At 58.3% G+C, this 24,362-nt stretch overlaps 9 protein-coding genes across 9 annotated transcripts; 4 read left to right on the forward strand and 5 right to left on the reverse strand.

The window, feature by feature from the left end:
* Positions 1 to 383: 383 nt before the first annotated feature.
* On the forward strand, positions 384 to 3,007 carry K452DRAFT_218628 (uncharacterized protein; the record flags this gene model as incomplete). Its single annotated transcript, XM_033536370.1, has 5 exons — positions 384 to 588; positions 647 to 759; positions 812 to 886; positions 936 to 2,855; positions 2,921 to 3,007. The coding sequence occupies 5 exons, from the start codon at positions 384 to 386 to the stop codon at positions 3,005 to 3,007; spliced, it is 2,400 nt and encodes a 799-aa protein (XP_033402231.1).
* Positions 3,008 to 4,095: 1,088 nt separating this feature from the next.
* Positions 4,096 to 4,937, reverse strand: K452DRAFT_199289 (uncharacterized protein; the record flags this gene model as incomplete). Its single annotated transcript, XM_033536004.1, has 3 exons — positions 4,096 to 4,683; positions 4,750 to 4,808; positions 4,859 to 4,937. Coding segments are annotated over 3 exons (726 nt in total), but the record flags the coding sequence as incomplete, so codon positions are not given.
* Positions 4,938 to 5,254: 317 nt separating this feature from the next.
* Positions 5,255 to 6,632, forward strand: K452DRAFT_323685 (uncharacterized protein; the record flags this gene model as incomplete). Its single annotated transcript, XM_033544653.1, has 7 exons — positions 5,255 to 5,273; positions 5,325 to 5,420; positions 5,492 to 5,670; positions 5,755 to 5,865; positions 5,925 to 6,008; positions 6,068 to 6,487; positions 6,543 to 6,632. 7 exons carry the CDS (start codon positions 5,255 to 5,257, stop codon positions 6,630 to 6,632), a joined length of 999 nt encoding a protein of 332 aa, XP_033402233.1.
* Positions 6,633 to 7,277: 645 nt separating this feature from the next.
* K452DRAFT_294091 (uncharacterized protein) lies at positions 7,278 to 10,681 on the forward strand (the record flags this gene model as incomplete). Its single annotated transcript, XM_033541659.1, has 5 exons — positions 7,278 to 7,308; positions 7,370 to 7,543; positions 7,648 to 7,815; positions 7,873 to 10,064; positions 10,124 to 10,681. The coding sequence occupies 5 exons, from the start codon at positions 7,278 to 7,280 to the stop codon at positions 10,679 to 10,681; spliced, it is 3,123 nt and encodes a 1,040-aa protein (XP_033402234.1).
* A 1,393-nt stretch (positions 10,682 to 12,074) lies between these two features.
* K452DRAFT_304485 (uncharacterized protein) lies at positions 12,075 to 12,908 on the reverse strand (the record flags this gene model as incomplete). The annotated part of the gene is made up of 1 exon (XM_033542825.1): positions 12,075 to 12,908. One exon carries the CDS (start codon positions 12,906 to 12,908, stop codon positions 12,075 to 12,077), a length of 834 nt encoding a protein of 277 aa, XP_033402235.1.
* A 662-nt stretch (positions 12,909 to 13,570) lies between these two features.
* K452DRAFT_66946 (uncharacterized protein) lies at positions 13,571 to 14,485 on the reverse strand. Its single transcript, XM_033547009.1, has one exon. The coding sequence runs from the start codon at positions 14,342 to 14,344 to the stop codon at positions 13,886 to 13,888; it is 459 nt and encodes a 152-aa protein (XP_033402236.1). The 5' UTR covers positions 14,345 to 14,485; the 3' UTR covers positions 13,571 to 13,885.
* On the reverse strand, positions 14,485 to 17,438 carry K452DRAFT_66961 (uncharacterized protein). Its single transcript, XM_033547011.1, has 3 exons — positions 17,142 to 17,438; positions 16,797 to 17,088; positions 14,485 to 16,692 (listed from the first exon to the last, which is right to left on the reverse strand). Exons 2-3 carry the CDS (start codon positions 17,034 to 17,036, stop codon positions 14,626 to 14,628), a joined length of 2,307 nt encoding a protein of 768 aa, XP_033402237.1. The 5' UTR covers positions 17,037 to 17,088; positions 17,142 to 17,438; the 3' UTR covers positions 14,485 to 14,625.
* Positions 17,112 to 17,785, forward strand: K452DRAFT_66948 (uncharacterized protein). The gene has a single exon (XM_033547010.1). It carries the CDS (start codon positions 17,228 to 17,230, stop codon positions 17,705 to 17,707), a length of 480 nt encoding a protein of 159 aa, XP_033402238.1. The 5' UTR covers positions 17,112 to 17,227; the 3' UTR covers positions 17,708 to 17,785.
* A 4,044-nt stretch (positions 17,786 to 21,829) lies between these two features.
* Positions 21,830 to 24,025, reverse strand: K452DRAFT_294095 (uncharacterized protein; the record flags this gene model as incomplete). The annotated part of the gene is made up of 2 exons (XM_033541660.1): positions 21,830 to 23,687; positions 23,922 to 24,025. The coding sequence occupies 2 exons, from the start codon at positions 24,023 to 24,025 to the stop codon at positions 21,830 to 21,832; spliced, it is 1,962 nt and encodes a 653-aa protein (XP_033402239.1).
* Positions 24,026 to 24,362: the final 337 nt, after the last annotated feature.

Genomic DNA, 24,362 nt, shown 5'->3' on the forward strand with positions numbered 1-24,362 from the left:
GCGGGTCAACTTTAGCGTGGTGGACAGGGCGTGACGGGCTTCCGGCGGCCGGAGAGAGAGGTCTCTCTGGCCAGACCTACGCATCACGTGTGTCTGTGTGTGCGGAGCCGGCGGCCGCTCGGCCCGTGCGGGCCTTGGTGCCTGACCGTGCCTGACCCAGCCCATCTTACGCAACCCGCATCATCATCGCCGTTCAGCTACTTGCTACCCTAGGCACCAACACCTACCCTACCTACCTTACTTTCACCTTCTCCCCCCCTCCACCAACCCTTCCGCCACTCCGACTGCCAGGCATCTTGCACTCTCACCCTTTCGCATCCCCGACCGCCTGATCGCAGTACATCCTTACCCCCCCTGTCACCCGTCCCCGGGTTGTATCCACCATGGCAACCCTCAACACCTCCAGCAACGGCCCGAACATCACCAGGAGCTACCAGGCAATCGTCAATGCTCCTCTGCCCTCGGGCGCCGCTGCTGGCTCTCCTACCTATGGGCAATGGGCCATCTTCTCCGTCCAAGCCCCCCTAGCCAACGCCTTCGTCGCCGACACGGGCAAGGAGAGTGTCCTCAAAGTCCAGAGCACCGGAGGTGAGTCATTCGCCGCCCACACGCATCCCGCCCGATTCGCTGACAGTCTGCGTCGCAGAGGGCGAACTGACGGACCTGATCGACGAGCTCTCCGAGGGCAGAATCCAGTTTGCTTTTGTTAAAGTCAAGGACCCCAACTCCGGCCTGCCCAAGAACGTTCTGGTGGCATGGGTCAGTATCCCGCCCACTGCCTGTCATTTCCTAGCTGACCGTCTTCCTGCAGTGCGGTGAAGGTGTCCCGGAGAGGACCAAGGGCTACTTCAATACTCATCTTTCCGTAGTCACTAAGCTCCTTCACGTATGTCGCCTACTCGAACTAGGCCACCACTCCAGCTGACAGCTCCTAGGGCTACCACGTCCAAGTCACTGCCCGGAACGAAGCCGCACTGAGCCCCGAAGGCATCATCCAGAAGGTCGCAGATGCTTCTGGCGCCAAGTATTCTGCAGGTGACGCGCCTGCCCCCAAGCCGGCTCCCAGCGGACCTCCGCCACCCGTCGCGACCAAGCCTGTCTTCACCCCTACTCGCGTTGGAGGTGCAGTAAGCGGTGGCTTCAACCCTCTCGCCCGCTCCCGCGCCGCTCCGTCGAACCAGAACACGGATAATGATGGCTGGGGTGCTGATGCACCCCCGGTTACGAGGACACAGCTCGAGAAGGTCGAGCCGGCCTACAAGCCTACCAAGGTAAACATGGCGGAACTTACCTCTCAAAAGCAGGCGCCAGCCCCCGGTTTCTCCAAGCCGGACGACAGGCCAGCCGACATTGTCAGCGGAGGTTACAAGCCCATCGGCAAGGTCGACATTGGGGCCATCCGCAGGGAGGCTGCCGAATCTGGACAATTGAAGGATGACAGGCCCGCCCCGATTAAGGGCTCTTACGAGCCGGTCGGCAAGGTCGACATTGCCGCCATAAAGGCCAAGGCTGCCGGTCCTCCCGGTGCCCCGGCGCCTGCTAATGACGAGGAGGAAGAAGCCCCGAAGTCTTTGGCGGAACGTTCGGCCGCCTTCAAGCAGTCTGAGAGACTCACCGCTATGCCTAAGCCCAAGGTTGCAAACAAGTTTGGTTCCAATGCTGCCTTTACCGGAACCAAGGCCCCGACCCCAGCGCCTCTTGGACCCAAGCCTATCGCCGCGACTGCGCCCATTGGCACCGCAAGCAAGACCTTTGCCGACGAGGGAGGTAAGACGCCCGCTCAGATTTGGGCAGAGAAGAAGGCGCGCGAACGTGGCCTCAGCGGTGCTAGCGACAACCCGCCACCAGCAGCCCAGGCTGTCTCTCCCCAACCCAGCGGCAGCCAGGGTGGCTGGAAGAGCGGCTACGCGGGCAAGAGTTGGGCTCCTGTCCAGACGACGCATACCGGAAATGCCAGCAACCTCAGTGCGCAGCGTACTGGCCAAGACGAGCAAGAGCAGGAGACCCCAGCCTCTCCTCCCGGAGGTATCGGTTCTATTCGCGATCGCTTCGCAGCTGCTCCTCCACCTCCGCCTATGGACTTTGCCAGCAAGCCCAACGCTGGCGCAGGTGCGCCCGGCCTGCCCATGCGGCCCTCTCAGCCGCAATACGAGGAAACGGACAGGCCCGCCGAGGAGCACGTCGATGTTCCAGCGCCGCCGCCTCAGCCTCGCAGCCCGTCTCCCCCTACTCCCGACGTCCGTCCTAGCTCGCCTATCCGTATTGCTGCTCCCGTCGCCCGCACCCAGGAGCCCGAGATGGAGCCAGCGGAGGAGCTCCACTCGCCGCCACCGATGCCCACGCGCTCCCTCGCCAACGTTGCCGAGGCAGCCGGCGACGACCTGGCCGACGAGCCCCAGGTTGCGGAGCACGACCCTGCCCGCGGCGCCGCGCAGGCGGCCGCCGAACAGACCTTCGGCGCGGCCGCGGCAGCGTCGGCGCAACCGGCGGCCCAGAGCGGCGGCAAGCGCGCCGTTGCGCAATACGATTACGAGAAGGCTGAGGAGAACGAGCTGGAGCTCCACGAGGGCGAGACGATCGTCAACATTGATATGGTCGACGAGGACTGGTGGATGGGACAGAACGAGCGCGGCGAGGCCGGCCTGTTCCCTAGCAACTACGTCGAGCTGATTGAGGACGCGGAGGCTGCTGCCCCGCCCGTGTCTCGCGCACCGGCTGCAGCGGTTCCGGAGCCTCCAGCGGGTCCGCCGCAGGCGGGTGGCCATGGCGCCCCGACTGCTACGGCGCAGTACGATTACGATGCTGCCGAGGAGAACGAGCTGAGCTTCCCGGATGGCGCTACTATTACTAATGTCGTAAGTAGAGCCCGCGCTCTGTGCTTATTTTTGAAGGAACAGTTGACTGATGATGATTTTCGCAGGAATTCCCGGATGACGACTGGTGGTTCGGCGAGTACGGTGGGCGCAGCGGCCTTTTCCCGGCTAACTACGTTGTGCTTGACGAGTAAGGTGGTTTCGATGTCGGGTTAGGTGGGCTTCTGTTTGCTTGTGGTGAGGTGTGGATGTGGATGTGATGGAATAGGTCTGCTCGATGGTGTAGGCTGGGACGCGGCTGGATGGGATGGGAATGGAATGGGTGGGGTGGGATGGGATGGACAGGATAAGACAGGACAGGACAGGACAGGACAGGACAGGACAGGACAGGACGGCACAGAGAAAGATGCGGAGAGGTGGATGGAGAGAAGATACAGGGATGGGATGGGATGGGATGGAGAGCCGAGGAAGGCTAGCATGCACGTGGCAAGGCTGTTTGTTAGTTTGTCTGTCTGTCTGTCTGATAATGCCGGTCTGGCTACTGCCCGATATACGTCAAAAGCAATTCTAGCGCTGAGAACATGGATGCTTAGGTTGTTTTGTCATTACTCTAGTAGTAGTGGGTATAGGCGTGGGAAAGTAAAGTAAGTTGTTGATAGATACCAACGCAGGAAATCTAGCTATGGAGGCTGCCAGAATTATGAGAAGTCGTTAGACTTGCATAGCGAGCGGTCTTTCCGTCGGCGGTAATTGTGCGCTTTTTGAACTTTCGTCGCTGAACATGGCGCACGTCTTTGCGTGCTCCGCTGCTTCTTCGTCCTCGTCTTTGAGCTAAGCTAAGCTAGGCTAAGCTATGCCTGCTTGTCCCTTTCCTTGGAACTAGGTCTTTGGCTAGCTCGCCTGGCGATGTTACTGCACTGAGGAATCGGCTGTGAGTGTACTATGTAATCTAGGCGTGGGCGTGGCTGGGCTGGGCTGGGCTGGGCTTCTTCACCTGGGGGTTGGAGTCATAGCCGGGTTAGGCTCGTGGGGGACGCTGAGGCTGAGGGGATGCTGAGGCTGAGACGGTGTCTCATGAGACGTCCATTGCTTCTGGCTGGGGCGTGGAAGCCTGCTCCTGCTTCTTCTTGGCCTCGGGGCCCTCTGTGCGCGCTTTCTTGGCCTGGCGCTTCTGCTCGCGCTTCGAGGGCGCAGTCTTATTCCGGCCAGCGCCAACGCCCGCCTCAGCGCTCTTAGCTGGGCCCTCAGCCTTGCGCTTCTGCGACTCCTGCGCCTTCCTAACCGGTTTCTCGCCGCCGTACACGACGTCGACGACGCCACGGAAGCTCGAGCGCTTGAGCTGGGCGCTGACGACGACGGCGCGAGCCTCTTTCGAGACAGCCTCGTGGCCGCGCTCCTGGCCCAGTCCCCACACGGCCGCGAGGTTGACGGCGTCGAAGGGCCCGCGGCACCCGATTGCGGCTTTGGCCTCGCTGCTGATGATGAGGCCGCGCCCGCGCGTCGCCCGGATCAGCTGCGTCGCGTTGGAGATGAGGTTGCGGCGGGCGGCGGCGTCGCGCGCGACCACACCCGGCGCGTAGCTGATTTCGAATTTTATCCCCCGCTCGATCGCTTGCGAGAGCATTTTGAACTTGAAGAAGAAGCCGAGCCGTTGCGAGAGGTCCAGTGAGATGATGTCGCAGTCCAGCGATTGGCACGCTTGTTGCAGCGTTTTTTCGTCGACGGGCCGTACGGCGAGGATGTCGTAGGCGCTGGAGAGGTTGTTGATTCGGTGGTTTTGCGCGGCGTCGGAAAGGACGAGGGTGCAGCGGCGGAGGATGCGCATGTTTTTGGGCGTGGGGAATGGGAGAGGATCGGGGATTGGGCAGGTCTGTTTGTGTGTGTTAATGTGTCTGTCTGTCTGGAGAGATAGAGACAGAGAGAAAGATGTATGTACCAGGTCGGCGGGCAGCTTGCCCGAGAGGGTATGGGCCAGGGCGACGACATTGTATCCCACTGGTAGGATTAGTTAGGTTGAGAGTGAGTGAGGTAGTAGTGATGCTCACGTTCGTCGAGAAAGGCCAGGGAACGCTGCAAGTCGGGCTGGTCCTTTGCGGACCAGGGCAGGTTAAGATCGTAGAACATTTGTGATTCTGAGAGATAAATCTAGAAGGAAATTAAATTGAAATGCTCGAGTTCTGGCGTCGGCTAGTGACAGGGATCCGCCTTTCTCTTGGATCGCCCAAAGCCAGCCCCGCGGATCGCACAACACCAACGCCCAAGGCCCTGCCAGCCCGGACGCAACTCGAACCGCCACCGCCCACGGCAGCCGCATCGCCATTCCCGTCGGCTCTCAATCGCCGTCCCGCACCACGCTCGCTCGCCCCCTCGTTGCCCTCGCGCATTTCCCCTCCCCAACCGGCAGTCTGCCGCAACAACAGTCCGACTCACCACCGCCCAGCATGGCGCGTGTGTATGCAGGTCAGACCGACGCCTCCTCCCCCTCGCTCGTCAAGTTAACCGAGGCCCTAGATGTAAACGCCAACATGCCCCGGTCCTACTGGGACTACGACAGCGTCAACATCTCCTGGGGCGTGCTGGAGAATTACGAGGTTGTGCGCAAGATCGGTACGCCTTCTCCCTGCCTGCCCGTGCCACGCCTACCACGTAAAAAAAAACTGACATGCGCGCCGGCACAGGCCGCGGCAAGTATTCCGAGGTCTTTGAGGGCATCAACGTCGTCAACTACCAGAAATGCGTCATCAAGGTCCTCAAGCCCGTCAAGAAGAAGAAGATAAAGCGTGAGATCAAGATCCTGCAGAATCTGTCGGGCGGGCCCAACATCGTCGCCTTGTTGGACGTCGTCCGCGACAACCAGGTCCGTTGCACTCCCACACGGCTCTCCCCCGTGTTTTTTTCCTGCACACGCCTTGGGGGAAACGCCGCTGACACAATCAACTAGAGCAAGACTCCCTCACTCATCTTCGAATACGTGAACAACACCGATTTCAGGAGTCTGTACCCGAAGTTCCAGGACTACGATGTCCGCTTCTACATCTTTGAGCTGCTGAAGGTATGAGTGGTGGTGGGGATGACGTGCGAGGACCCTTGGCTGATTTCGATGCGCTACAGGCCCTGGACTTCTGCCACAGCAAGGGCATCATGCACCGCGACGTGAAGCCGCACAATGTCATGATTGACCACGAGAAGCGCAAGGTGCGTACCAAGCAGCATGGATGAGAGCCCCCTCCGACCCCGGACTAACTGGAGACCAGCTGAGACTGATCGACTGGGGTCTTGCCGAATTCTACCACGCCGGTACCGAGTACAACGTCCGCGTCGCGTCGCGTTACTTCAAGGGCCCTGAGCTTCTCGTCGACTTCCAGGAGTACGACTACTCGCTCGACATGTGGTCTTTGGGCGCCATGTTTGCGTCGATGATCTTCCGCAAGGAGCCCTTCTTCCACGGCAACAGCAACTCCGATCAGCTGGTTAAGATCGCCAAGGTTCTGGGTACCGAGGATCTTTTCGATTACCTTGACAAGTACGACATTGAGCTTGATGCCCAGTACGATGACATCCTTGGCCGCTTCCCCAAGAAGAGCTGGCATAGCTTTATCAACGCCGAGAACCAGAGGTTCGTCAGCAATGATGCGATTGACTTCCTTGATAAGCTTTTGCGCTACGATCACCAGGTATGTATTTGGCACGAGGTTGTGATATTTAAAGTAGATCTAACACACGATGTAGGAACGTCTGACGGCCAAGGAAGCCATGGCTCACCCCTACTTCAACCCGGTCCGCCAAGCCGCGCTCCAGAACAGCGCGAGCACGTCTTGATTGAGCTAATCACGAGCCCCCCACTCTTCACGTCATGGAGACAACCGGACGCTTCGAGCTTGCGACATAGGGAAACCGCCTCTCACGGCGGAAGAAACCGTGCTGGCGCGAGAGAGAAAGACAGAGCAAGAAGAGCAAGACGCACGTGCCAGCAAGCACGCTGGTCTCAGCAAACCCCGGCTTGATACCATTGGGAAATCATGGGAGATTGACGATGCATCGGATAGGGCTGAATAATGAGGCAGGGAGAGTCCGGCACTGGAAGAGAGCTGGGGCGGGGGAGGGGCTTGCATGCGCAGGAGTGGAAAGGTTGGGTTTTTCTTTTTTTTCGCCGTTGTAGATACCATAAGGTCAGATGACTATGATTTCCAAATGGTTGTTGGTCTTTGCAAGTGACTCGGTTGTGAGGGGCAGTGATAAGATAGACGGTGCAAAGGCGGCAATCTCGCCAAGCGTCCCGCATGTCCCGCCGCAGAATAGTGAGTAAGAAAGTGCGAAGAGTCACGAATAGTCACGTCTTCATTGCGAAGAGTCACCCCTTCAGGCCCGGCTGAGGAACCGTTCAAAATTCTGTCTCGAGCGCTGTTAGTGCGCTCCAGCCTTCATATATCGCGCCGTCAGCCAGTTTGTCGCGCGTTTACTAAAATGGCCCTCAACCACGCTTCGCACAACATCCGTACGTCGTTGCGGCCCGAGCATCCTCTCACTCTGCATCAACTAACAGCTTCTTTTCGCAGCGGGAGAGAAGACAGGCCCCGCCACCGGCCCACCACCACCCGTTTCTAGCGAAGCCGCCTCTGCCATCGTCGACGCATCCCAGAAAGACGCAATGGGTCAGCACGCGCCCGGACAGGACGAGGCCAAGCCCGTCGCCGCGGAGGGCGAGAACAAGCCCAAGACAGAGAAAGAGCGTATGGATCCCTCTTGAGGCAGCGATTGCTTGAGTCTAGCGTTGCGCGCACGTATACAGCTAGACTTCACATATGAATTGATGTTGACGTTTGCTTTGTCACAGTCAAGAAGGAGCGCGAGAAGGCCGAAAAGGCCAAGAAGTTCCAAGAGAAGCAGGCTAAGAAGGCTCAGCTCGCTGCCAACACCGTCAAGAATGCCTCCAAGAAGAAGGTCGTCGGCACCGAGGCTATGAAGCCCTATGTCGAGGAGACTCCCAAGGGCCAGAAGAAGAGTAAGCGAAGCGCTTCTGCTGACGAGATTTAAGAGTGTTGCTTATGAGTGTCTCTAGTCCTCAAGTCCCTCGACGACGAGTACCACAAGGCCTACATTCCCTCCGTTGTCGAGTCCGCATGGTATGACTGGTGGGAGAAGGAGGGCTACTTCGAGCCCGAGTTTGGCCCCGACGGCAACGTCAAGCCCGCCGGCTACTTCGTCATCCCGGAACCCCCGCCGAACGTCACCGGTGCCCTTCACTGTGGTCACGCCCTCGCCAATGCTCTCCAGGACACGATGATCAGATGGGAGCGCATGAGAGGCAAGACTGTCCTCTACCTGCCTGGTTGCGACCACGCTGGTATTTCCACCCAGTCCGTCGTCGAGAAGATGCTGTGGAGGAAGGAGCAGAAGACCAGGCACGACCTTGGCCGTCCGGCTATGGTGCAGAGGATCTGGGACTGGAAGGGCGAGTACCACCAGAGGATCAACAACGTCCTGCGTAGGATGGGTGGCTCCTTTGACTGGTCCAGGGAAGCTTTCACCATGGATGACAACCTCTCCAAGGCCGTTACCGAGACTTTCGTCAGGCTGCACGAGGAGGGCCTTATCTACAGGTCGAACCGTCTCGTCAACTGGTGCACCACCCTGAGGACCGCCCTTTCCAACCTGGAGGTCGACAACAAGGAAATTGAGGGCCGTACCCTGCTCGACGTCCCTGGCTACGACAGGAAGGTCGAGTTTGGTGTCATTACTCACTTCAAGTACCCCATTGAAGGCACCGAGGAGACTATCGAGGTCGCTACCACCCGTCCCGAGACCATGCTCGGTGACAGTGGTATCGCCGTCCACCCCAACGACGAGCGCTACAAGCACCTTGTCGGCAAGAAGGCCAAGCACCCCTTCGTCGACCGCCTGCTCCCCATCGTTGCCGATACCTACGTCGACCCCGAGTTCGGTACTGGTGCCGTCAAGATCACCCCCGCTCACGACCCTAACGATTTCTCGCTCGGCCAGCGCCACAACCTCGAGTTCATCAACGTCTTCACTGACGACGGTCTGCTGAACCAGAACTCTGGCCAGTTCCAGGGCCAGAAGCGTTTCGATGTCCGTTACTCCGTTGTTGAGGAGCTGACGAAGCTCAATCTCTACGTCAAGAAGGAGAACAACCCGATGAAGATTCCTCTGTGCCAGCGCACCAAGGACGTCATTGAGCCCATTGTCAAGCCCCAGTGGTGGATGCGCATGAAGAGCCTGGCCGAGCCCGCCATTGCGGCCGCTCGCAATGGCGACATCAAGATCCGCCCCGCCACCGCCGAGGCCGACTACTTCAGGTGGCTCGAGAACATCCAGGACTGGTGCTTGTCCCGTCAGCTCTGGTGGGGCCACCAGGCTCCCGCCTACTTCGTTGAGGTCGAGGGTGAGACCAACAGCGACTCGGATGACCAGTACTGGATTGTCGGCCGTACCGAGGAGGAGGCCAAGGAGAAGGCGGCGAAGAAGTTTGCTGGCAAGAAGTTCACTCTGCGCCGTGACGAGGATGTCCTTGACACCTGGTTCTCTTCTGGCCTATGGCCGTTCTCTACCCTTGGCTGGCCCAACGAGACTCCGGACATGGCCAAGCTGTACCCGACTAGCGTTCTCGAGACTGGTTGGGATATCCTCTTCTTCTGGGTTGCCCGCATGATCATGCTCGGTATAAAGCTTACCGGCCAGATCCCCTTCAAGGAGGTCTACTGCCACTCGCTCATTCGTGACTCCGAGGGCCGTAAGATGTCCAAGTCCCTGGGCAACGTCATCGACCCCGTCGACATCATGGAGGGTATCCAGCTTGAGCAGCTCCACCAGAAGCTTCTCGAGGGTAACCTCGACCCCAAGGAGCTCAAGACGGCCTCCAAGTACCAGCAGACGGCCTTCCCGCAGGGTATCCCCGAGTGCGGTGCCGATGCGCTCCGTTTCTCGCTCGTCCAGTACACGACTGGCGGTGGTGACATTGCCTTTGATGTCAAGGTCATGCACGCCTACCGCCGTTTCTGTAACAAGATCTACCAGGCGACCAAGTACGTCCTTGGCAAGATCGATGCCGACTACGTGCCGCAGAAGACGGCCGACAAGACGGGCAAGGAGTCTCTGGCTGAGCGCTGGATCCTGCACAAGCTCAGCATCGCGTCCAAGGAGATCAACCAGGCGCTCACGGACCGCGAGTTTGCTAAGTCGACGCAGATTGCGTGGCACTACTTCCACGACGACCTGTGCGACGTGTTCATTGTAAGTTTTTGCCTTGCCGGGTGAGATTATGTGAGTGGAGGCTAACAAAGCAACAACAGGAGTACACCAAGCCCATCATCCAGGACGGCACACCCGAGGCCAAGCGCTCGGCCATCGACACGCTGTACACGGCGCTGGAGGGCGGCCTGACGATGCTGCACCCGTACATGCCGTTCCTGACGGAGGAGCTGTGGCAGCGGCTGGCGAGGCGGCCGGGCGACAGCACGCCGACGATCATGCGCGCGGCGTACCCGCAGCACCGGCCTGACTTTGACGACGCGGCGGCCGAGGCCAGCTACGAGCTCATTCTCGAGGCGGCGGCGTCGGCGCGCTCCATCATTGCGCAGCACAAGCTTGTGGGCGCGAAGGCGGCGGTGCGGCTGGGCAAGGCGGACGAGGTGGCGGCTAAGGCCGTCGACGACGTCAAGACGCTTGCGGGCAAGGGCTTGGGCGACGTGATGCTCGTGAAGGAGGGCGAGGAGGGCCCGCAGGGCTGGCAGCGCGGCGAGTCGGAGAAGACGGGCGGCGTCGTGTGGATTGAGGTGCCGAGCCGGCCGCTGTCGAAGGAGGGCGAGGTTAAGGAGTTGGAGAAGAAGACGGGTGAGCTGAAGGTTTAGATGTAGCTGGAGGCAGGTGGTTGTCTGCTATTTATCCGCTTACCTACTTACTTGCTGGCGCCCTTGCGGCTGGTAGAGGTTGGATACATGCGTAGATTTCTGCCATGGAAAAAATTTCAGAGTTCGTTTCTATCGCGTTATTATGTGTTCGGACTGTTTGAAGTGCTTGAAGTGGTTGAGGTGTTTTGTTCTTTGGGTGCGTGATGCGAGGGGAGGAGGGAAGTGCTTGCTTGCTTGCTTGCTTGCTTGTGTGTTTGATGCGCTATGCTATGCTATCTCCGGGTGGTGGTGAGGGAGCGAGGCGCGATATAGGATCTGATGGGTTAGGTGGAGAGTGAGAGGTAGTCTGTCTACCTATACCTATAGACTAAGTGGGTGGGTGGGTAGAGTGGACGAAGTCTTACCTTTCTTTCTTCGCCTCTCCTCTTCCTTCTTTGGTACATGGGGTCGTTCGGTTCAGTGGTTCACGATACCGTTGCTTGACGTTAGACAGAGATCTGTGTTGAGCTGTGCGCGCTCTACCTGTGCGGTGTGGTGTAGTGCGTTTGTGTTTGTGTATAGGCCTGCGGTATTTGTTGCTGCTGAGTCGGACGAGGTGGGCGGTGGTCTGGTTGGCTTTTGATGTGCTGGGGAAGGAAGCTAGTGCTAAATTTCTGCCTGCTATATGGAGGGGTTGAAAGGATTGAATAGGGTATTTAAGAGCAAGAAAAAGTTGACAGTCTTCTCCAATAGTAGCTCACTCACCATGCAGCTCCATCAGCGCAACACAGGCATTCACGGAGACCAAAAACCAAACGACAAAAAGGCTAGACCACGCCTTTAGCAGCCGAGAGACCTTGGAATGCGGGAACGTTGAGGAACTTACAACGTGCTGAGCTAATATTAAGATCTGGAGTTAGAACGCTCGTGTTCTAGATGCGGTGCGCTGAGTTAAGTTGTTAACTACTAGACTAGGAGTCCTGGCTTTGGTTTTGGGATTGTGGACGGAATGGATAAGGGGACTAGGGGTAAGGTGTCAGTGTTGGTGATGCGGTGGTGTTAATAAGATGACGGGTGCGGCACTTTGGCATATCTGACGCATTTATGCTGGACAGTTTAGAGAAGCTGATTCTACTTAGGATACGTACGTCACGGGCAAACTCCCAGCTTGTTGGCAGTGTTTTTTATATCCGAGTAAGAGCACGCGCTTCCTGGCTTACGAGCAGCGAAGTCACGGTCATCATCACAGCCACTCCATACTGTTTGTTGCCTGGACGAGGAGCCGGAGTGAAGGGCGACTGCGCTGAGAGCTGCGAGCCTGTCTTCTCGGGCGATGTCACTCTTTGCTATGCGGCACTTTGATGTCATTAGGTGCGCTAAGCTTGAGGCCAGGAGTGCATGCCGGTGAGTGTACTCACGGGAGCTCCTGCTCATGTGGATCATCGTCAAACGGGTGACTGTCGATCAGGTCTTTGAATTTCTGGCGAAAACCCATGTCTGATTCCATGTGTTTATCGGCGGCGTCTTGTCCATGGTGATAGTACGTGAATTTGAGGCACTCCAAAGCAGCAAACTTGTTCCCGCTTTCCTCGCCGATTGCTTTGATCCAGTGCTGAAAGAAGTAGTACAGGAAAGTGACCAAGTCATGTCTACTGCTTAGATATTTATCATCCATTCCTCCGATGCTGAAGTGGCGTAAATTCCGTGCCAGCCCGAGTTGCAGAGACCATTGAGGTGACGGTGCCTTCAGTATGCTCGGTCCTTCACAGTAGAAGTCGTCTAAGCGGTAAGTCTCCAAAGACTTTAGGTATTTGACAGAAGTTCCGATTTGACAGATGAAGTTAGAAACCAGGCACATCCATGTCTTGAACTTGGTCTGGCCATAAAATATCGGAGTGGCCTCGTAGTGGACTTGACGACTGATGAGAAGTAAGTCAACGGTTGGCTTTTCGTCTTGACGACTGATTGTAACCAATTTCCTCTGTTCATAGGGATACTTCCTAGCGTGTCCGAATTCTTCATTGATAAGGACAGTCAATGGCACGCCCAACGCAAGCTCATAGACTTGGTTTCGGAGCTCTGCCGGAAGCCGGAAGAAATGGCAGACGCCCTCGCCGTGCATGAAGTCGATCATGCGGCTGTTTTCGTGTCTGGATTCGTCGATCTCTCGATTCTCGTGGTCCTCTCCGTGAGGTTCCTCAACCGCTTTGACGGCGAAGCCTTCGGGTGGAAGTGCTTGCTCCGCCATGTCGAGGCTGTCGAGGCTGTCGTTGTTGTCGGTGGTGGGAAAAGGTTGGCTGGGTCGGGGGTGAGGGCGTTTGTATAGGCACCTGGAGGGAAGGGAAGGAGTAGGTGGCTTCACATGTACCACAATGACGATGTGAGGTGGCGTGCCATGTGAAAGGTGTTAAGTGTTAGTTGACCTGGTAATGATGGGCCGGCGCGGGCTCATGCATGCGGAGCACGCTTTTATACCAGTGTTCCCAGCCCAGAGACCAATCGTAGGCCTGAGGAAGCCTGCCTGTGCTACGATCGCTCCCTCGTGCCCTCTTCGGTCCTTCGGTTTGTGATATTATATAGGCGAAGGATAATTTGACCGCCCCCTTTAGGTATTTTGACCACCCTCTTCCGCCTACCAGCTTCGGTAGTATCCGGCAGAAAAGAAGTAAAGGATTAGTTACTCTACGGCAACAGGCAGGAAGTTGGTAACACAAACATGTAACCTAACTCTACCTACTAATATAACCAGGCGCAACAGAAGTTAAATATGCGAGAAAAGCATGCGGGGATTAATAACGCAGTAGTAGCAGGCTTAGTAGGAGATATAGGCACAAACTAGGCAGTATAAGGTACAAAATTGCTCGGGTTAGTTATCACGCGGGGCGGTTAAAATATCCAAGAGGGGCGGTCAAATTATCCGTCCCTATTATATATGGTTTATCTTGTAAACATCTCGCTACATGCTGGTGTCAGTAAGGTATGTCTTTCTCAGGTATGAAAGCGTGCGCAGGTAGGAGCGATGATAACTGCACCTGCCTGCCTTGAATGCCATGGACACTTTTCCGTCCAAGTACAAAGCAAAACCGAACACTCACATCACAAGCACAAGCGCACAACCACCCAAGTGAGTCAATCATCAATGCATTACCCTCTACACCCACTCTACACAAAACTACAGCTACACCACCACCACTACAACCAAGCACCCAGCTAGGTAGGTAGCCACTAGCCACGCAAAGGCATCCAAATCATGACATCATTACCCGGGCCCCATCCATCCGCACTGGACACGGGAGCCCCCCGACCGAACGCCCAACCCCAACGGAAAAAACAACAACAACAACAATGCAACGATGCAACGAGCCAACACCGCAAGCGATGCAAGCGCTCCCGCATGCTCCAGCAAGCCCAAGCCAAGCCAAGCCAAGCCAAGCCAAGCCAAGTAAGCAAGCAAGCAAACCGCCCTTTCCCCCAACCAGCCCACGGCCGTGCCAGACGGCCTGAGCCGAAATGAAGAAGCGGGTAGGTAGGTAGGCAGGTAGGTAGTAGTAAGAGGCATAAAGATATACAACCGAACCAGCAAGGGTAGAGTAGGCAGGGGGGTACGGTACCTAGACCTAGGTGAGGCCCGACCCCCACCCAACCAGCCTCATGGCGACGGCGATGCCCTCCGACGAACGGCATCGAAACAGGACGCCATCGTCATCGAGCACCGCCATCGCCGCTGCTGCTGGACAACAAAGGAAAAAAAAAAAAAAAAGGAAAAAGAAAAGAAAAGAAAAGAAAAAATCTACAAAAGAAATAAAGGAAATACAGGAAATAGAAAAGAAATGTACAACAAAGGGAAGTCAAAGCAAACATCAACAATTAGAAAAGGAAAAAAAAAGGGAAAAAAGAAAAGAAATCGATGCAGTCCGAGACTGCACCCCCCGAGTCGACACCACAATAATGAAAGGGAAAAATCTCTACAGGTAAGCATACTCGTGACCGCTGCCACTGCTGCCAGTGGGGTCGAAGACCTGCTGGTGCTGGTGCTGGAGCTGCTGGTGCTGATGCTGCTGCTGCTGCTGCGCCGCCTCATCAAACGGCATCTGCATCTGCATCTGCAAGCCCATGCCCAACAAAGCCGGGTCCGCATACGCAGCCATGACGTCGCCGAAGCCTGCCGTGTCGACAGAAGAAGCAGCAACGGCAGCGGCAGACGACGCGTCCGGATACGCAGAGAGGTCGATAGCGGTAGAGGCCGACGAGCCGGCCGGCGCCACAAGCGCGAGCGCCTCGTCCTGCAGCGCGGCTTCGTCAGCCGCATCCATGTCCATCTCGACATCGAGGTCGAGATCGGCGTCGCCGTCGCCGTCCTCCTCCGCTTCCAGGTCAATCACCTCGCACTGCAGCGGCAGCGGCTGCACCGTGCTGGCGCTGCTGCTGCTGGCGCTGCTGCTGACACTGCCACTGCCACTCACGACCGCGTTTTCGGGCACAAACTCCTCGACCTCCTTCATCCAGTACGTCTTCAGCACGTCCATGGGCGGGTGATCTCCACCGCCCTTGCCGCCGCGGCGCTCGTCGCCCTTGGCCTTGCGCCCGCGCTTGCGGGGGTTGAAGTGGGCGCGCCGCAGGTGCGCCGCCGCGTTGTAGTAGGCGCCGTACTTTTTGCCGTTGCGGCACGCCTTGCAGTTGGACAGGAAGCGCTGGCCCGCCGACGCGTCGACCGTCACCCACACCTTGCGGATGGCGCTGTGCACGCGCTCCGTGTGGCGGCGCAGCTCGTGCTCGCCGCGGAAGCCCTCCGGGTGCTCGTTGCACTGCTGGCACATGATCTTGGGGTGCACGGGCCGTATGTACGGCGCTTTGGAGATGGCGGCCACAGACTTGGTCGTGCCGTCGGTTGTGGGCACGCGCACGAGCGTCGCCGACGTCGAGGGTGTCGCAGTGTGCGCAGATCCCGTCGCGCCGCTGGTGTGGGCACGCTCCATTTTCGCGCCGGCCTTGGCCGCGACGGGACTGCTGCTGCTGCTGTTGCTGCTGCTGCTGTGGTTGTTGATGGCGTCAGACTTGGGCGCGATAGGGCGCACCTGCTCGACGTGGCGGCGCGCGGGACGAGCCTGCGACACGCCCGCGTCGGCCGTGGCGCTCTCGAGCGAGGTCGAGCGCGCCATGCTGGTCTGAAGAGAAAAGTGCACAGACGGCGCACTCGTGACGAGAGGAGAAACAGAAGGAACAGAAGACGAAGAAGAGGAATTTGACTGAGTAGGAAAAGCCACTGGTGCACCACCAGTAGAAGAAGACATAGGAAACAAGGAAACTTGCTCGTTTATTGCCAAGCCCCCCTGGGGGGCCTTGCCAATAGACGGCGACGCAGAAAAGAAATAATCATCTTGGAAGACGGAGTCAGAGACGTTCGAGTAGTTGGACTGGACGCGCATCATGTCAAAGGCGGAAGCGAAATAGGTGCTGCTGCTGCTCTGGCGGCTCATGCTGTCACTGGCGAGCGTAGAACCCACCGTCATGTCGCCGATGGAGGTGCTGGGCGAGACGGAGCCGTCAGCAGTGCTCCAGGAGCGGTGGTGCAGCGAGGGGGGCAGGCAGGCGGCGGCGGCAACGGCGGCGGCGTCGTGCGAGAAGGCGTCGAGGTGCGTGGGCAGGCTGGCCGGGGCGGCGCCGTCGAACGTGGCGATGTACTCGGAGGGGTCGTCGAAGACCTCGACTTCGTTGAGGCGCGGCATGGGTTGGCGCAGGGAGCGGTTCCGGTTGAGCCCCGGCCGCGAGCTGAGCGTGTACGACGCTGCGGGCCAATCGAGGGGTTGCTGCTGCTGGTGATGCTGGTGCTGGTGCTGGTACTGCTGCTGCTGGTGCTGGTGCTGCTGCTGGTGGAATTGCTGCTGCTGGTCCAGGCGGTGCTGCGTCAGGAACTCGCTCGAGGGGAGGTGGTTGCCGCGCGGGACGTCGATGGGGAACGACGACGAGGCCATCATGGGGGCGGAGTGGAGGGAGAGGTCCTGGCTGCGGGACATGGCCAAGGGGACGTCGAACTAGAAGGCGGGGGGTCGCGTTAGATGACAGGGCACTGGCAAGGGAGGAAGGAGGAGACCAAAAAAGAACCAAAATCGGACGGATTGGGTTGGGTGAGTCGTACGGAAGTGGTGGCCGGATTGTAGGACAGGGTCCGGGGCGTCGTGTGTGCGGCCTGCACATTGTTGGCAAAGGCGTGGGCCTCGTCGGCGTGGATGAAGGAGGCGAGCTCGGCCTTGCGCTGGGTCCAGAGGAGTTCGCGGTCGTGGTCGGACAAGTGCTGATTCCTCTCCCAGACGGACTGGCGTTCGCGCTGGAAGATCTGGAGGAAGGGATCAGTGGAGTCGAGGAGCGGGCCCGCCATTGAAAGAAGGTGGGCGGCGTTTGGGCGGCGGCGGCGCGTGTGGTGAGTGAGGCTGTAGGCAGCGATCAGCATATGCCGGGCGTGGAAGCACGACAGACGACGTACGGCAACGATGGGCGTCAGGTGGATGTGTAGTTGGTGGTGGTGGTGGTGATGATTGTGTTCTGTCGGGTAAGCAAAGTGGGCTAAGGATGGGAGAGAGATCGAGTCGAGTCGAGTGTTTGACGGGGCAAGGGCGGGCCCTTTTGATGCAAGCCGGCGCGCGGCCGGATGAGCTGGCACCGGCGCAGCATGGGGTCGCCTTGTTGCACGCCGCCATTGGCCGCCTCGCCTTCAGTCCCCCGCGGATGCGCTTGATGCGAAGCAAGCATTCCTTGCACTGCTGGACGTCTTGTTCCCATTCATCCATCAACCGTAGTTTCTCGCTGCCCAACCTGCCGTCTCTCTCTCTCTCTCTCTCTCTCTCTCTCTCTCTCTCTCTCTCTCTCTCTCACCGGTGCACTGCACTGCGCACTTACACAGCCATCACCATTCCCCTCCCCCCAGCACTCTCCAACCACTACGAAAGCTACTCTCTCCCAAACGCCGTCTCACCGAAATTTGAGCCGCTGCCCAGGCCGATCGCTAACCCAGTCGGATCCCGAAGCGGGCAGCCGGTCACGTGCTTTTAAATTGACAGCAGAAACGCGCCAAGAGGTGCTGTGCTTGCTTTGCTGATGATGATGAGTGGGCTTGCTTTGCTTTGCTTTGCTTTGCTACGCGCTAGAGGACGACGACGACGACGACTAACAAAAGAAAGGACCAGGACCAGGACCAGACCAGGGTCGTCAGCGGCGGGCGTCTCGTCTCGTCTCATCTCTCTTCCATCCTCCCAACGTCGTCAGTGGTAGGTAGTCCGTGTCCGTCGTCGGCGGGCGTGAAACGCGAGTCGCGTCGCTCGGCCGTTGGTGGAAATTGATGACTCGCGCGCTAAGAAACCCTATGTCCCACCCCCAATTATTCCATCTCATCAATCAGCAGCGCCGGCCACCACTTTCCCACTCATGAGAGAGAAAAGCTACCTACTCCTGAATCCTCGTTGAGCTTGGACTGCGCACCCTCCGTCCTCGTCATCGCCGCTTTGTTGCGTCATTCTCGTACGAACTGCGGCTGCCTAATCTCGTCCTGTAGCGAGATTGTCCACCGGCTATCCCATTCGCTTCCAGACAGTGTTGGCGCTATTTTTTCTTTTTTGGGCGGGTAGAGGTTTTTTTGCTTTTTGGGCGTTTCTGGGCGCGCTTCTCACCAGCGTTTCAGTGTGTCAGGTAGATGTGATAGGTATTGTATGTGGTGGTGATGTGTCCCTTCTCTCTTACACTTCTCTCTCTTCCTTCGTGCCCCGCACCATCTGGTATCTCGAAATAACGAAACAAAAGAAATTCCCCGAAACGAAGGTCCCACCCATCCCAAGCAAAAAGAAAATCTAAACGGCCCTCTGCCCCCTTTCCCCACCCCCATTCCCCTCTCCCCTCGCCCCTCCCCACTGCCACCCCACTCCGTCCGTCAGGCACTCCATCGGAAACCGAACATACTGCGAGCAGAGAGAAAGAGACCGACAAGATTAAAAAAGAAATGGAGACGAAAAGAAAATTATTGAGGGAAAAAAAGGAAAACCAAGGAATGAGACAAAAATGACTGGTTCAGATTATGCTCCCCCCGCTTAGCAGCAATCGCTTCAGCCGCGCCGTGCTCCCCTTCTGCGCCGACTTGCCCCTCGCCCTCTCGCGCTCCGACCTGGTCGTCTCTCCACTCGCCCGCACCGGGCTGTCCATCGGCAATGGGCTGCCCAAGTCCGCGCTGACCCTGTTGCCAATGCTGCTTGTCTGCAGCGCCGCCAGACGCGACAAGCCCCTCACGACCGACGGGGTGCCCATGGGCGTCTCGAGTGCTTCGTCGCCGCCCTTGGCCCGCAGCGGCCGCGCCCCGTTCTCGCGCCAGAACTCGTCGACGCCGCTGCGCGCACCCCCGACGCCCAGCTCGCCAAAATACGACACCAGGTCGTCGAGGACGGCTTCGTCGCTGGGCCGCCGCACGCCTGCCGCTCCCGTCGCCGTGTCGTAGGCGTCGAGCCCCGCGACCCCGGTGCAGCTCGCCCGCCGTGGCGAGTCGATCCGTATCGGCCCTGACAGGTACACGGTGCGCTGCCATGCCGTCTGCTCGGGCGGGATCAGCGTCACGACGGAGCCGTTGCGCAGGCGCATGCGCGTCGTGCTGCGGCTGCTCGACGAGTTGCTGCCGGAGGAGCGGCGCCCTGCGGCCGTGCGGCCGATGTATGGCGTCGAGGCTCGGCGGCGGGCAGAAGGGCTATCACCAGTATCAAAATCTGCCAAGAGGGCAAGCGAATTGAGGTCCATGGCAATGGGACTAATGGGGAAAGGCGAGGCGTTGAGCTTGGCATCGGCGGTGGAGAGAGGCTGCAGCGCGGTCCTCGGAGGTACGAGCCGAGTGGGCGAGACGGCGGAGCTGGAGGAACTCCGCCGCCTGCTAATTGGGGTGGTTGAGGAGTAGGATGGCGTCGAGGCCGCTCGCCCCGGATGGTACAGCTCCATGGGAGTAGCCTGCATGCTTGCGGGGGTGTCCGGAAGCATCTTTTCGCGGAAGTCGACGATATGGTTCATCTGCAGGGCCTCGATGCGCCTCGCTTGAAAGCTCGTCTTGGCTCTCGGACGCGCCGAAAAGCCTGGGCCCGGTTCGTCCAGCCGACTGCCGTGGTTCAGCGATGCCTGGTCGGGGGCATCGGTGCTACGGCCCCGCTTCACGTCGACGACCGTCGCTCTAGCGCTGATGGCCCGACGCGGCCGCTCAATCAAGACGTCTCCCAATCCTTCAACTCTTAGCACTGCCGCTGGAGCAGTGTCCGTCTTGCGATGGTGCACTGGCCGCCTGCTGTCGCTCCTGGCGCCGGCCGCGGCGTAGTCGTCACCATTTCCCTCCCTCCCGCTGCCGCTGCCGAGGCTCGTGCTGCTATCGCGCCGGCTGGGAGCTCGGGCCCCGGGTTTGGTCACCCTCGAGGGCATTTGACTGCGGGGACTCGTCATGCTACTGCGTCGGCTAGCGGTTCCTGTTCGTCGAGAGATAGGAGAGCCCGTCGAGATGCTGTCTCGGCGGGGAGACGTTCGCGTTGAATCGTCGAGCGTAAGTCTTGAGAGGGCAGAAGGAAGCGCGTTGTTGATGGCATGAGCTGGCAGCGATGGCGGAGGACTGGTTGGCGTAGGCGGCAGAGGTAAGTGGTGTCCCCGTTGGTAGTGCTCAAAGGAATGTTGTTGTGCGTGATTGCTGTAAGACCTGTCTCGCTGAGAGGACCAGAAGCCCGGGATGCTGGGAGGCGGCGTCACCGGGGTGCGACGGCTTTGGTGTTGCGAGTGGGACTGTTGGAAGCTGTTGTTGGAAGACATGGTCTTGTCGCGTTGTGTGATTATTTTTTGTGGGTGTGGTGGCGGTTTGTGTGTAGTTGGGGGAATCAAGCTGCTCAGCAAGGTAGGTAACCTCTAATAGTGTGGTTGGTTGATACGTATATGTCCAGACTTAAAATGTGTCTAGCCGAGTGAATGTGCTTTGTACAGAGGCACCGGCAGACCCTTCCTTCGTCGCAAAAAAAGCTGCCGCCGGATGTTGCGAGGGAATTGATAGAGTTGCCGAGAGGCGTCGGCACGGTAAAAGGATGAATCCTGAAGGCCAGGAAGTGAGTGTGCCAAAATGAGCTGGCGATGGCACAGGAAAGCGAGTGATGAGGAAAAGCAGAAGACAAGGCGATTGTAGAAGAGAGAGGAAAGTTGCGCGGGCAGCTACAAGAAGACAAGAGAGGTCGACGGCGGCCGTCGTTCCCCCGCTGCCATCCGTTTGCAGCAAGTCGAGCTCCCAACCACCAGCCCGCCATTCCGGCTCCTTCACGATCTCCAACCCGCCTCTCCCACCATCCTGATTGGCCAGTCGGCTTCCGCCGACGCGCCATCGCCCACTGGCGCTCGTCGCCGTGCCGCATCCTGACCTCGACCTCTGCTGATGCACGGCATCACGCAACGCGACGGCGGCTGTGGCTGCCGGCGGTAGGCCCGACTATTGCGTCTCACGACACGGTAAAAGGCACGGTAGAGTAAAAGGCGCAGCGACATGAAAAGCAAGAGTCGTACGAGAAGGGTCTACCCTCCGACTTCAATCATAGGTGCTGGACAGCAAGGTCTGCGATACGTCAAGTCCACCTGTTCCTGTCGCTTGTCGGAGCGTCGGGGTCGCGGGCTTGCTGCCGTCGAGAGGGAGAGAGGCTGGGACTTTCTTCCGCCGCCGTCAGTTAGGTGACCGGACCCGGAGCCAAGGGATATTGCTAGACGGAACAAGGCTTGGCAGATGCTTGGCCTGTCCGGAAGGGTGGATTTCTCGGCGGGCCGCCTGCGTGGGGCCCAGATTTCAGACAAGTCGCTGCTTGCGGTTGATGTTAGCCGTCATGCGGAGGCGGATCTGGGGAATGGGGGTCCTTTGTCCGGCCTTAGCTGGAATGGATCGACGCGCGCGGCCAATTGCCTTGAGAATTCAATAGTCTTTTCTTGGGCAGGCTCAGGGCCTCCATTCTTACTATCTATGCTAAACGCTATCAAGGGTGTGAACGCCTCGCTATGCATGCTGGTGGAATCGACAGCCGAAATGCATCCGCCTATACGCTGTGAGTAAAAAAAAAAAAAAAAGACGGCAGCAACGATAAAAGAAGCATCGCTAGTACGCGCAATTAAGGTAATGGTGCTTTTCGGTCATTATGCTCGCTAAAAGACTTCTTGGGCCTTTCGCGGGGTGGCGTTCAATAGCGCCTGAAGTGCGGATTTCTGGCCAGTGGAATTCCCAGAGTCAGCTCTCTCCCTCGCTTTCTCCGTCATTGTGACCACTTGAGCCGTGGCCTGATAGGGATCTGTCATAACAATCGTTCCAGGAGACACTGGCCGTGTGGAAATGACGTCGATGTGCTGCACGACGGCTGCCGCCTGTTTAGTTGGTGACAGCGCTGCAAGGCTGGGGGACGCTTGCTTTCGAGGCCGCTCAAATGGGTCCAGAGGCGATCTCCAGATACCGTTAGGAGACGGTGAATCCGGCAACGTATGTAGTAAATGAACATCCGTTACTGATCCTTTGATAGGGGTCAGATCAATGGACGTTGTCGATGTATCCCGGGATAGCGTTGAGGATGTCGTCTTGCTCTGCAACGACTCCCGAGACGAGCACGAGCGCAGAGTCGCTCGGCATTGGCGAGGAGTGATGACTCTTCTTCTCGTGGCCGCGGTCGGAACCCGACGCTTGTAGTTCTTGGCGGGCATCTCTAACCGCGGTGTTGAACCAGTTGAGTTTGAATCCGGCGGAGTGTTCAACCCGTTGTCCTGTTGCTGAGGCCTCGCGGGTATTGTGGAACGGGATGGATCTGATGATGGAGGTGTGAAAGCATCTGCTGGAGGCTTCTGTTTCAGGTCAGGTAGCGCTGCGGTAGGTCCAGACGGTTCAGCCTTGGATGGCTTGCGGACAAAGGACTTCATCCGCTTCAACTTGCCTACAACACTGCCCAAACTGGCAACCGCAACAGACCCGGAGTCTTCTGATGCCGACAAAGGTGTCGACACTTGGATGCGATACTCCTCTGGGGGCTGGCGACGAGTCCGGTTGTATGGGACAGTGCGGTTGAGCAGGCCAGATGCGGGAGGCAAGTCGAATTCTGCTTGTGCACGCGCTTCTTGGGATTCCGCCATAGTAGAATCTTGTTCTTGCATCTTGCTTTGTACCCAGTGTGGGGGAAGAGTGCCTAACGGGTTGTAGTTGTCGGAATGGGCGTTGGTGTAGCGCCGCAGGTGAGTGTGGTCTCGTCCTCCTTTTCTTGTCAAGTCGCGCGGCTTTCCCACATCCCAGTTGTTTAGATGGTCTAGTTTCTTTTCGCGTTCGAGATGATGCGAAGGAGCAATGTGTTCGGTGGACTTGCGAACGACATTCGGGAATGGAAACCAAGCCTCGTTTCCCCTCGGAACGAATCCCGAAGCGGCCTCGAACCTTGTGTTGCGGATGTCATGTAGAGTTTCGGCGGCCTTGGAGTACAGTTCTTCCCATGAGCGTAGGTTGGAGGTGTCTATGGCAGGGGCAAAGTCTCGAGGGATGTTTTCAACGCACAACACGGGCCATTCGGAGGTGAGGTCGCGGAAACGTTCAACTTCGTGATTGTCTAGTACGACGCTGAAGCCCTTGTGGAAATTTAGGCGATCGGAATGGTCCATGTAGCGGCGGTCGTAGACTGATTCGACAAACAGCCAGATTTCGCGCCTGCTCATGGTGCTGATGGTGCGTAGGTTATTGTTGTATGCCCAGATTACCTTGACATCGCTCTTGTCGCGAGCGCGCAAGTAAGTGGCATATTGAGTCTTGGCCTTGACAATAAGATCTCGGAGAAGAGCTTGGCTTTCCTTGGACATTTGCAAAGCCCATTTGGGGCCGTCGGTGCCTTGGCGGAGGGTGAGAAGAAGTTTGGACAAGGCGACATTGGTCATGGGACGAGCGATGTAGTCGGCGAGAGTGCGCGGAGCGGCGGCATGGACCGCATCCACAGCCACGGTCAGAGCGTTGAGCAGTTCCTGCCTGCTAACGGAAGACCTAAGGACGGTTAGCGGAGGTAGGGCGGCAAGGAGCAGCGCGGAGGGACCAACATGGCGTAAGGAGCGCAGTACGGTGGAGGTTATATGCAGTGGTCAAAAGGAGAGCCGTTCGAGCATGGTGAGACAGAGTGGTGCGAGACGGGGAGTTGCAGATCCAGACGCGAGGCAAGTGAAGTGAAATAGTTTGAGAGTGACAACGTCGGGGCGAAGAGCCGAGAGTATCGCGGGCTACGATTCGACGGATCCGTGGTACAGCTGCGGGCGGAGGGAGAGGAATGTCGCCAGAGGACTATTTCCGCGAGTGCAGGGCGCGCATTCAGCGACGGTCAGAGGCATAAGTGGTGGCCATTCCTAGGGCCCAAAAGCGGCGGCGCGGGCCACGGCGAAATAGACGATGGTGGGCATGACGCACAGGTGCCCGCAGAGCATCAAGGCCACCCGGTAACGTGGAAGGCAATAAGGGTATCTACGGTCGAGGCTTCCGCTCCCTCTCTCTGCTTCAGGCCTAGCCATCCAGCCCCGCCAAGCCTCCGCCCTCGCCTTGTCACGGATATTCCGAGGACTCTAGAGTTAGAATGAGACAATTGATTGCATGCTGCTTCTGCTGCTGCCCGCCTCCGCGACGCCGACCTTCGCGATTTCGCATGACGCGTTGGATCGGCGCTGTGGAGAG

This window comes from Aplosporella prunicola, assembly GCF_010093885.1.
Source record: "Aplosporella prunicola CBS 121167 unplaced genomic scaffold K452scaffold_2, whole genome shotgun sequence".
NCBI lineage: Eukaryota > Fungi > Ascomycota > Dothideomycetes > Botryosphaeriales > Aplosporellaceae > Aplosporella > Aplosporella prunicola.

Bases quoted from the DNA above. Each gene is read 5' to 3' on its own strand.
- K452DRAFT_66946 (XM_033547009.1), bottom strand. From the start codon at position 14,344: ATGCCGTTCGTCGGAGGGCATCGCCGTCGCCATGAGGCTGGTTGGGTG.
- K452DRAFT_66961 (XM_033547011.1), bottom strand. From the start codon at position 17,036: ATGGCGGGCCCGCTCCTCGACTCCACTGATCCCTTCCTCCAGATCTTC. The intron at 16,693-16,796 runs GTACGACTCACC...CCCGCCTTCTAG, and splicing joins ACAATCCGGCCACCACTTCC to TTCGACGTCCCCTTGGCCAT.
- K452DRAFT_66948 (XM_033547010.1), top strand. From the start codon at position 17,228: ATGGGAGAGAGATCGAGTCGAGTCGAGTGTTTGACGGGGCAAGGGCGG.